Source organism: Lepus europaeus, chromosome 3 (genome assembly GCF_033115175.1).
Source record: "Lepus europaeus isolate LE1 chromosome 3, mLepTim1.pri, whole genome shotgun sequence".
Taxonomy (NCBI): Eukaryota; Metazoa; Chordata; class Mammalia; order Lagomorpha; family Leporidae; genus Lepus; species Lepus europaeus.
The window spans coordinates 47660617-47672997 of NC_084829.1; the positions used below are offsets into that span (position 1 = coordinate 47660617).

At 39.1% G+C, this 12381-nt stretch overlaps 1 protein-coding gene across 1 annotated transcript in view; it reads left to right on the forward strand.

The window, feature by feature from the left end:
- The first annotated feature begins 1817 nt into the window (after positions 1-1817).
- The window catches only part of OPN5 (opsin 5), a 30049-nt gene continuing 19485 nt past the window's right edge, over positions 1818-12381 (forward strand). Inside the window, exons 1-3 of the mRNA XM_062187516.1 lie at positions 1818-1947; positions 5862-5981; positions 10026-10196. Coding sequence (XP_062043500.1) covers positions 1818-1947; positions 5862-5981; positions 10026-10196 — 421 coding nt within the window. The remainder of the gene's footprint in view (positions 1948-5861; positions 5982-10025; positions 10197-12381) is intronic.

The window sequence follows — 12381 nt, forward strand, 5'->3', positions numbered from 1 at the left end:
GTGCCTCATAGTGCTGGGCATATAAACAATCAGTAAGTAATTGAATTAATGCATAAATATATACTTATTCAGCATAGCACTCCAAAAAATCAATCACACAAAAGCCATGTCTTGACACATTTCCAAGTTTGGGAAAAGTAAGTGTCCCAGCAGATAATAACTAGACAGAATCCTCACTTTCTTTCAAATCCATTATCTTGTTATTTCTTGATATTAGAACAGGTATGAGAAAAGGGTCAGAATGATATTGCCCAATTTATAGATGAAGTAGTTGCAGTTCAGAGTTTAAATAATCTTCTCAAGATTGAAAGATGCCTGTCAGAGCTGGACACACCCCTTGTCTCAATGATTTTCAGTCAAAAGCCAGGAGCCAGGGGACAGAAGAAATCTGGGTGAGGAGAAAATTTACCAGAGTGAGGGGCAATCAAAGGGGAGTTAGATTTTTGAAAGATAAAGATGAGCTGTGACTCTGGGCAGATCTTGAGCTGCAGAAGGGGTGGGCAGCTAGAGACTTTTCCTGCAGCTTTCTGAAGCTTCCAGGGAGAGGAATTTGAACATGTGATCATCCACGAGCATGCAGGCAATGGCTGCATCCAACTGGCTGCTGAGAGGGTCACAATTCCATTGAAAAGTCCTATGTAAGCTTTGAAAGGGTAGTTAGGAAAAGGTTAAAGCTATCTCTTTCGAAGAGATTGGGATGCGTCCTTGGATGTCTGCTGATTGTCCTGTCTCCCAACAGAGCTGTGTTCCACTTGCAGGCTGGTGTGTTATGCTTCAAATTGCTTTCCAGAGGGCTGAACAGTGACATCTATTGGTTCAATTTGAAGTAAGCAAGTTCAAAGAAGATTGAAGTATCTGCATTAGTACTTTTGTCTCATTTTAAAATAAATATATTGTTATTTCAGAGGAAGTCATGACAGTGACAGCATGCTTTATCTCAGGAACAGCACAGCGTTCAGTGGTTCAAGATGAGGGATATGGTGTAACTTTGATTTTTCCAGAACACCCATCAAAGAGTTTTTGTAAACCTTTTAATAACACAATTCAATAGAAACAGTACAAAGACCTTTGGGTTTTGGGAGTTCCTCAAGATTTCTTTGGGCACCAAGAATCCGTACTTTGAAAGAATGCATTTGAAGGGGTGGTGGTAAGAAATAATGAAGTTGCTTTTTGCTTTACAAAACTGGAGAAAAAAAAACCTTACAACAAGTTTGAATTATTTTCTAAATGGCCTCAAATCTTAAAATAATTTTAAAAAAGTCCAAATTCCTCGCTATGTTTCATGAAGCATCTGTGTTACTTTGTGCTTAATGCTCTATTTCTTCTCTTTGTGAAATTGTGCAGCTCACTGAACATATAACTGATGGAGATGCTTTTCTGAACAATTTGGATAATTAAGAAATACTATTCTCTGATAAATGAAAATACATCCAAAGTGTAAACACTCCATGCAATATTTTCCTAGCCAGACTTTTACAAAATTGCTAAGACATAGTAAATATGGACCATTTGTCTTTCAAATTCTTATTCACCCAAGGTGGATGTGGAGTCCCTTACAGAGGCAGTAAGAGGCAGCAGAGAATGTGCAAGCTTGGACGATATGCAGATTGAAATATTGAGTATTGACATATTTGGATTACTGCGAAAATATAAAAGTGTTCACCTGTTATTAATTAAAGAATCATGAAGGACTCTGGAAACTTGCTTTTTGGTTGAATACAGAAGACATCATTATGAGATGATTCATTCTGACTTATTCAGGTCTGTTGAGATTTCTACTGATTTGCTTTTCAGACCCCTGGTGGCTTGAGAACAGCATGGCGTTAAACCACACTGCCCTGCCCCAGGACGAGCACCTGCCACACTACCTTCGAGATGGGGATCCCTTTGCTTCCAAACTTTCCTGGGAAGCGGATTTAGTGGCGGGATTTTACCTTACAATAATTGGTAAGCTTCTTCAATTCTTCTGTGTGAACACTGCTTTTAGCAAATTCATAGGCTCATAGTTTGATTTTGCACAAAGTATTCTAACTTGTGTGGGTATTTTGGTGGAGGTGAAGAGTGGGAGGAAAGCAGATGGGGTAGTACTATGACCTTCAATTAATGTTCCATAGAATGACTCTCTATAATCTTCATTATTAGGCATAAAAAATTCATGAATAATCCAAAGAATGGTTATGGCAAAATCATCTGTTTTGAAACTGTATTTCATTTTGTTTACTTTGCTACTAGGTTTATCTTCTGAATGCCAGAAATAATGATAATGATATCTTATTTAAAAAGTACTTTTTAAAAAAAAATGCTTCTGATGAATCATAAGTTTTATACTCAGAATGGACTTTAGAAACTATCAAGTTCAGTCTCCTCTTCTCATAAAGGAGGGAATTCTGGCCTAGAGCTATAGAGAAAATAGGCACACTGAATCTACTTTCTTTAAAAGTAAAGCTGTATCACAACAGCATAGCTAAGTGATCTTGGTGACAAGCGGGGAAAGGTCAATACCTTGGAAGTCAGGGTGTGGTGAAAAGATTTGTACGCATTCTCCATAAAGGCATTCATCTGCTTCCAGACCAATGGTGGGGGGGGGGTAAGGGGCTCCTGAGCATAGGAACTGTGACTTTCCCAAATTGATATATGCTGCAGTATGAATATATACCATGTCCTGAACACTCAGTACCATAAAAAATCATGAAAAATATCTCATCAATAATTAAAAGAAAATCAAATAGCTGTTGAACCCACAATATTTTAGATATGTTAGGTTAAATATAGTATATTATTAAAATGAATGTGCTTATGCATTTTTACTTTGTTTAATGTGGCTAACAGAAAAATTAAAAAATATATACTAGAGGGTCTGTAAAACATTTGTGGAAAATGCATAACATTTTTGAATGCATCTTCCCACAAACATTTGGGACACATCTTCTGTTTTATGTTATATTCCTATTGGGTGTCATCAATCTAGACAATTAGGATTTAACCTAACACTTTCCTGAAATTTAAAATTGCTGTTCTAAATTGGGTGCACAGTGTGCAGGTGGGTTATGCCTTTAGTTTTGTCTGCCTTTAATCTTTCTTGGGTCAAATTTGCTTTCTCTGCTGCTCTACTCTCTGTTTCTCTCTCTCCGTCCTTCCCTCCTTTGCTTCTCCCTTCCTTTTTCTCTTTTTCTCCCATTCTCATCTATTTATTGCTTGTTGAGATTTTCATTTAATCTATAATTAACAAAAATCATTAGAAATTTCTTGAGATCCCTCTCTGGTCAGTGCTTGAGGCAAAAGGAATCCATGAGATGGAATCAGAAATTTTGCTGCAAAGTGATTCTCTGGGTCCTTATCTGTATGGTTAATGATGTATTCATCTAGGTTCCAATTCTTCTAAATGGAAGGACCCAGTGTCCTTTCAAACACAGATCTACATGGCCATTCTATGCCACTATTTCAGTAGCTGAGAATACAGCAAGCAATAAAATAGGTAAACAATATGAAGGAAGAGAGACTATCATTTTTATTAAACTTAAGCACTTTCGATAGTTAGAAATGGCAGACAAATAAGTACCTTATCAATGGAATTTAATCTGTGTCAGTCAATTGCAAGGAAGGAACTAAAAAATAGCATCTTTAACCTGACAGACCTCTCCAGACCCAACACAACATACAGAGGAAGATTGTCCTTTCCCAGCCTAGTCTGAAGGATTGAGGGAAGAGAGGCATCAAGGTTGGATAGGTGGGAAAATCAGGAGAATTTCCCACCCGATGCACTTGGAGTTGAAAGGAAATTCCAGCATCGTGTTCAAATGGGGGCGCTGAGGCAGACAGAGGAAAACAGGCCCAGAGAGTCCACAAAGAGAGCATCAGGTGTATCAGGGAGCTGGGGAGCAGAGGCAAATGTGGAGCAGAACAGTCACTCAGAGGGAGGCAAGGGCTCATTTGAGGGTCTTGGGCTAGGTCTGGAGTGTGGTTTTCACTTTCTCCTAAGATCAGTTCTTGTGAATGTGCCTACATTCTTTTTAAGGAGCCAGAATGCAATGAATGATGTTTTTGGTGAGCTTTGTTAAACACTGGAGGTGGTAGGAACGACATATATAAATCTGAGTTTGAATTTTAGGAGAAAAAATTAGAGATGCTTTTTCGGCCTCCATTCTTCTATGTAAATAGCTGGTTTATTAATAGTCTAGATATAAGTTTTTTTTGTGTTAAAAAGAGATGTGGGATTTCGATTATCTAAAAAATGTCCTCACCTTACTCTTTACCTTCTTAATCTTGTTTTCCTTGAACTACCATTAAAAATAATATGCTTTCTTCTGCGACTCATCTACAAATAATATTGCCAGTGGAAATAATTTACATGCAGACAACAGAGACTTGAGTCAATTTTGACAATGCTTTGGGCACTGGGTGAAACCCTACGAAATAGGGCTCATAAAGACCATTTTAGAAAGGGAAATGAAGGAGCAAATATTCTTGCAAGACTTTTAGACAGATAAAGGGTGTTTAAATGAGTTTTGTGTATGGAATGCATATGCATATTTATTGGTTTTAAACTTTTTGGGATACAATGCAGATGGCATTTGTTTTATAATTTTCCAAGCCATGTTTTCACATTTTACTTTTCTAGTGTTATCTGGTTTCCTTTAATGAGACATGAGTTTCATTTTAGTTGGTTTCCCCTGGAACTCCATAATCTCTTCTGTTTTTCTCCTCTTCTGCTTTAAGAAAGCTAAAGAGGTTTTAATGGACCATTAAGCAGCACTGACTCCAGGGAGTCAGAATTTCCTAAGAGCACAATGCAGTTAGTTCCTGGTGGTTTCATACCATCAGCTGCAACACACATTCCTTTCCTTGCCCCCAAAATGAATTGTGGTGGAGAAGTAGAAGTTAAAGTAGAAAACTCTGGGTTTCTCCTGTTAATACTCTCCTTATTCCTTACTACCAAAGGCAGCTGTACCAGATTCTCATTTATACACAGCTACACTATGAAGCAAGAATTCCTGAGGAAATCTACTCTACATGTTAAGCTATGGAAGTAGGTGTATTCTTTTCTTAAATAAAGTCAGTAGGGATTGGGTCTTTTTGGATTTAAACTGGGTTTGTAAGAACTTTTGGACAGTTTCATTGTCATGCCAAAGCCGATCAGTCATTGATAAAAGGATATAAAAAAGCGGGAACACATTTATCCTATTGTTGGTAGGTCTGGTGGGTTGAGGGTCACTTTGTCTCCCCTTGGTGGGAGGGGGAGTGCCTGTGTTCTCAGTCGTCACCCACTCCCCCGTGACATCTAGTCCAGCAGCAGCTGCAGGCGGTCCTGTCTGCCACACACCCAGATCCACGTCTCCTAAGGAGACAAGTGCTGGGCACTTTTTCCAGGAGGTGACCCTGCCCTTGCAGGAGGTTATGCCTGCCTCACCTGGGCCCTGCCTCTCCCACAGTGAAACAGAAGGCACTCAGTGGCCTTGATCTCAGAATGCATCAAGAGCCGAGGGCTTACCCCTGTTTCTCAAAGGGAGGGAGTTCTATAAAGCCAATAACCTATACAAATGGCTAAGGAAAATACTCCACCCTGGGGGCCAGTACAAGAACTGAGCCCTGGGATTCCCACGCCCTCCTGAGCCTGCCTGGAAGTCAGCAGTTCCGTTTTCTGGGTAAGTTCAGTCTTCGGATCCCTGACTCCTTCCCTGTGTAGGCAGCCCATCCCTTGCCTGTCACTCACAACTCATGCTTTTTATTCCATCTTCTTTATCTAGATTTTTTATGTACCCTCTAAATCGGTGGTGTCCATTTTTGAAATTGAGGAGTGTTTCAGATCCGAGTGAGTGCTAAATCCTAGTGTTAATGATGGGATTTTTTATTTTTCTTTGTAGGGATTCTGTCCACATTTGGAAATGGGTATGTCCTTTATATGTCTTCTAGACGAAAGAAGAAACTCAGACCTGCCGAAATCATGACTATCAACCTAGCAGTCTGTGATCTGGGGATTTCAGGTAACACAGCCCTGCTCTTTGTGGCTCTAAACTCTCCCCATTCTACTCCCTGGCTCTGAGACACACCCCCCCCCCCTCCATGTTTCTCCCTCACAAATCATCTTTACAGAGGTTGTGGTAAGTGCTGTTGGGCTAAAGAGATCATTCATTTAGCATCCATTGAGTCTTTTCTAAGTGCCAGGCATCACACCCGATACCTTAGTGTAGTGAAATGAACTATGCAGAAATCAGAAACTTACAGGCAGGGACTGGGCCACTGTTTTGAGCTCAGTTCCACCCACCCACCCTGTTGGAAGGGTGACTCAAATTAGCATCCAGGGGGTGGGGTCTTGAAGAATGAATGACAGTGGAATGCAGCTGTGAGGGGAAAATAAAAAGAGGGTGGAACTCCCCTGCTGATGGTGTTTGTGTTAGGAACATAAAGCAGGTACTTGACTGCACAAGAAACCACTGGGGATATCTGGTACCTTACCCAGAAATTTTGATTTAAGTGTTTAGGAATGTAACTTGGGCTTCAGGGTACTTGAAATTAGAATCTCCAATTGAATAAGTGTGTGGCCAAAATTGAGAACAGCTGGTTTCTTCTTGCTGCTTTTGCACTTCTGATAATTAAACAAGGAAGAGTTGGAATGAAATTTCCCTTTAAATAGAATTCATTTTAAAAATGATATCTGGGTAAGTCCCCTCCCTTCTGTTTCTCCTATAACATTCCAATGTTGCATAGCTGCACTCTAGTTATGTCTTTGAATTCCAACATCCGCTATTTAGCTCACGGTCCTAGGTAATCAGTGTTGGGGAAATCGTGTTGGAACAGCACACATAAGCTCCTCTTACTCATACAGCTCCTTTCAGCTGTTTTTCATCCAAAGCTCCCCCTTTTAAAACGTTTTCTGACATTTGATTCCCCCTTCATAAGTGAACTTTTCAGCTTCTGCCTATCTCCCCAAACAAGGTTTAATAATTATCCTCCACCCATCTACTCACACAGCAGTAGAAATGTTGCCCTCTTACTGAGAATGTGGGTGTTCGCAGTTACTTGGAGGAGGCTTCACTCAGAATGGACAAGCTTCAATATCATGAATTCCTATGTTAAATGCACATTGCTCAATAGCAGAAGCATGGCAACATGCCTTTTTCATTGACAATAGCATAAACCCTGGGGAATTTATGGTGACAAAATGATTGTCATTTTGGGAAGTGCCACACGATGGCGGTGTGGCAACATCAGTGATAGCTTTCCCAGCGAGCTCATCCAGACGGCCCCTGGAGGTTCTTTCCTGCTACCGAGAGTAAAACGCCGAAGTGAAACCTGTCATTTCAGCTACACCCTTCACCGGTGGGTAATACCAGACTCATGCTTAAGGCCGAATTAGACTAGGCTTGGATAAAAATGCCTTTAATTGGTCTGAAACATTGAAAATGCTTTCAACCAAGAGAGTCAGCTCTGGAAGTGCACAACCCTGCTCATTACTTCGCATGTCTTCACGGCAATTAATCAGAAAGCATCATCTTCCGTGCGACAGCTTTCCCTGATTAACCCAGATCAGTCAGAGCATCTATAATGCACTTTCTCTTCCAATAAACCTTAAAAGTTTTGTCTGCCTTATGTTTTTTGCTCAACCACTTTCTATTACAGGCACTTTCAAGTAGCACATCCTAGAGACCAAATGTACTCACCAATGCAACAAACGCTTGCTGTCCAAATACTGACAATTGTGAATACGTATTGCAATAATCTGGGGAGTTTAACGAAGTATATTGATGCCTGGGGTTGTTCAGGATATCTGGAGACTGGAGTTTTGGGTATTGATATTTAAGGCAAAGCAAAACCAATCAACCTCTCCAGTGGTTCTACCGCATGGACAGGTTCAGAAGTACTCTACCAAGTGGAGGAGAGAGAGAGAGAGACTTACTAGATGGCGTTGCAGTGGTTCACCAAAGGTCTCATCCCAGAAGGAAATGCTAAGAACCTCTTGCTATTCGTGGTCCCAGGCACAACCAACACTAACTTCACTCCATCAGGTCTTTCCATGTCTCTTCTGCCTGCAGCGCCCAGCCGACTGATGGTTACCTCTAGCCTTTCTGTTTGGTGTCTCCTCTGCGAATATGCTCTGGATATTTTCTTGTCTTCTCTCCTAGGGACTTAGGCATCTGGCCAAAGGTCACCTCCCATGTGAAATAGCAATTTTTGTCTACTGCCTCCCTGTGTTGTTCTTCGCGGCACTAGTCACACACAGGGTTCCTTAAAATGTGTGGCATTCACACCTCCTCTCTCCACTGCACTTAATACTCTTTATACTCTCACTCCCCTCCTCTCACAGCACTTAGTTCCCACGGCCTCTCTAATTAGGGCTTCCTCTGGTAACCTCGTCCCTCTCTTCTAGTACATTTTACAGGCATGTAACTTCTAAAACACAAGCTCCCTTTGTGTAGTAGAAACCAAGTTTCCTTATGCATTATAGGATTCTTTTACTCTCATACTCAGATTCCAGAATGTCCACATTAGGAGAAGAGTGAGGTAAATGGAAATAACCATTTTGTACCTTCTTTTTTTGGGTGTTTTTTTCCTTCTCTTTTTCTTCTTTCTTGTGTTTCGCCATCTCTTTCCTTTCCATTGGTCAAGACAATTTTGTGAAAATTTTTATTAGAAAAAACAGTGGCCTTTGTTCCAGGAGTGTATGCTTCAACATTATACTTGTAAATCTACCAATAGCCTGCATTCACTGATTAAATGAGAAAAAAACTAATCACTTCAGTAAATGCAGGAAAAGCATTCAATATAATTTAATATCTCTTTGTGGTTAAAAAAAAGCACCTTACCAAAGTAGTATGAGGAAGGAACTTCCCTGTGTGAGGGGGCAGGAAAAATGTACTCTATGATGAACCAGTTAAAGCTTTTATTTTAAAGTTATCTGCATGACATAGATCCCATCTATGATAATTTCTGTTCACTATTGTACTGGAAATCCTGGACATTTTCTACAATAGAGAAAGGAATCAACTGAGTTAAAAATTATAGCCATTGGGGGATCAAGAATCTACACTGTGGTCTCTCAACAGTCTTTATCAGACTGGAGCAAGTTTTCTGATATATAAATGGTACACATTTAGTTAAGAATTTTTGAAACAAATTACTCCTGGGTTCAGGACTGATGTCTTATTTTAAGGAATTCTTTCTAGTCCAATGAGACCATACTTTGCAATCCGTGGAACAGCAATTCCGAAAGAATAATTAATGGAATGTCTGCAGGATTCGCTATTGAAACTGATTTGGAAAATGCTGACACACAAAATCAGTTATTTTTCTGATGTTTGGAAATTTTTAGAGGCCTGAATTTTGACTATCAAGAAGCATGTATAATAGGTAACCTTCCTCAATATTGTTTATTATGTAAGTATTTTTATTTGTTTTGGAAAACGACTCATCAGATCATTGTTTTGCAGATCTTGGGGTTCTAAGTGAGATTGCTGAGGTTGAACAAATCCAGACATGTATTGTCCAAACTCTCATTCAATGAATGCTTTTTGACCAATCGTCTTTGAATGTCTAACTTTGGAGGGAGAAAAAATGGAGTCTTGGGCACTCTGGAGGGGAAATCAGTGTATAAAATTCGTGCTCAGAGAGTTTTCTCTGAGGTTTCATTGTGGATACATTGTCCTTTTCCCTTAGCATTCAAATGAGCCATTAAATAAAACATTGCAAGTGAGCAGAATGTTGTCATTGTCCACTGAAATCATGTTTCCTGTACTTCCTGAAGCTGACGCCCGTTAAGACAGTTCTTTATAGTAATATTTCCTCTAAAAATTCCTTCTAAATGATTTTACTTCTTTGCCTTTTGAGGTGATTGAAAAACTCTCTTGGTAACTTCAATCTGTTTATTCAAAGACAGTTCTTGGAATTTTGTTAAGACAGAAGTTGTATGTATCGAAGGGTGTGTGTACATGTAGGTTCATGTGTGCTTCTGTGCATCAATGGGAGGAGGGGCCAGGTGAGCTGAGGTCACTGGAGAGCACTTCTCCCTGACAACTTGCTTGGTGCTCTAGTTGTAGGCAAGCCATTCACCATCATCTCTTGCTTCTGCCACCGTTGGGTGTTTGGCTGGATTGGTTGCCGCTGGTATGGATGGGCTGGATTTTTCTTTGGCTGTGGAAGCCTTATCACTATGACTGCTGTCAGCCTGGATCGGTACCTGAAAATCTGCTATTTGTCTTATGGTAAGTTGGAAGGTTTCTCATTCTCTGATTCTCAAAGCTGGGTGGATTCAATATCAAAGTTGTATACATTTTACAGAAATGATAAATAAGATCATTAATAACATTAAAGGTCAAGAGTATTTCTATTTATAGCTTATCTTATTCTGATGAATGTTTAGTATTTGAACCTATGTCCACGTAGATTTCTTTGAATACTCTTTTTATAATGATGTCTGGTATTTTGGCTATGATGCTGTAAAAAGTATATTTTCTTGTATAAATTGTATAAGCTTCTAACATGCTTTGCCATGAAGCCAAAAGAAATAAAGAACATTGAAAGGAGGTTAGGTCCAAGATGTTTATCTGATTCCTCATATAGTAAGTATAATGATAAGAAAAATTGATGGTGATTCTCCCTTATGGTTTTAGGGTCCCTGTGATTTCAGAGAGAAGGAGTTCCTAAAAGTTCACCTCCAAGTTAAAAACCATACAGCTGTTCCTATGTGAAAGGACACACACAGTTAAATATTGCTTAATGATTTTTTTTTGTTATTGTTAGGTAAAAAGATAAGTAAAAAAATTGGTGAAGGTTGACTCAGCAATTAAACACATTTTTAGAACCTAACTATTTTTAATGGTTAGACCACTAGTGAAATATAATTTTTTGCACTTTGCTTCTTGAGGTTTTTGGGAATTTATTGGGCCCAAAAGAGAAGTGCTTTGGACTTTAATATTAAGAACCAGACACAACCAGGGAATAGTATAAACTTCTGGATAAAGCTGCTTTGATTGGCAATCTGCCAATCAGAGTGGCTGACAGAGTATGGCCAGGAGAATGAGGTAGAAAAAATCAGTTGATCTGTCATGCTCTCAATGTGGTAGAATTTTTCTTTATATTTTAAAAGTTTATTGACTCCAAACTCTAAGAAAACCATGCATGGGTTAGTGGGAGGGTCGTGAACTACCATCTTCATGATCCAGCACTCATTTAAAAAAATTTCACCCTTTTTTCTAAACATTTAAAATAACCAATAAAAATAGCCTGAATCAATATTTCCAATATGATAAAAATATCCAATCAGACATATTTTGGATAACATCAGAATGTAGTTTTGTATAAACAGATTTTAAATTAAATCATTGATTTTATAGCTGAGGAGGCAAAAGTTCAGTTACCTCAGACTATTTGAGAAAGATTAAACCTTGATATTTCTGTTCATAAATATTTATTGAGTTTAAGCTTTGTGTCAGTTAAAGAGATGATTCTGTCCACTGCCAGATTTGTTGCAGAGCATCTCCATGTGGGAAATGTATATAATTTCAGCTTCTTCTAAGATTGAACCTCAATAGCATGGCTTCCTAATTAAATCTGATGCACGATTAAACCCTTCACACAGTATTTTAGAAGGTTGGAATTAGAAGGTCACTTGGGGACATGTAGACCTTTCTCCCATGTAATGTGGTAAGCGGTTTTAAGGCAACCCTGAGAGGCGACCACTTGGCCTCTTCTTGAATAATTCCAGTGACCAGTGACGGGGAGCTTACTTCTGCACAAGGCAGCCCATTCTCTGATTGGTCTGCTCTCATTGTTACAATGTTATTCCTTATATTGAGACAAAACTGCCTCCCAGTAACCTCCACCCATTGGTCCTAGTTCTGACTTCTGGAGCAACACAGAACCAATCTACTAATCTACTCCCTCCTGTATTGACAGCCTTTCACCATACTCGAATGTAAGTATAAAACACCTCACTAAGTAACCTTAACCATAAATGCTTATATGTATGCATATATGCACATTCCCATAAATATATATGATTATCTGTGCCAATGTTTTATCAGTTATAATGGAAAACCAAGAGCTGACATATATTGTGGCTACATGATTACTACCCATATCTGATTGGGCTTGAAAAGTTTGCATTTCATGACACAAAGTACCATGTATTTAAAAAAAATAAAGACAAGAGTGTAGAAACAATCTAGTTCGTTTCTTGCTTGTGCTAAAGGAAATAAACATACAGGAGTAAAAATTCATGATGAAGAAGTGCTTTATAGTTTGCAAAGCAGGCCCTTCCATGATCTCCTTCAGCCCTTATCAAAACCTGTAAGCATAATATCTGTCCCTTTATTTTACTACTAAGAAGTCAGGACATCCAGAAAGAATACCTGAGTGAGATTAAACCCTAGGAATAAGAAGAATTAG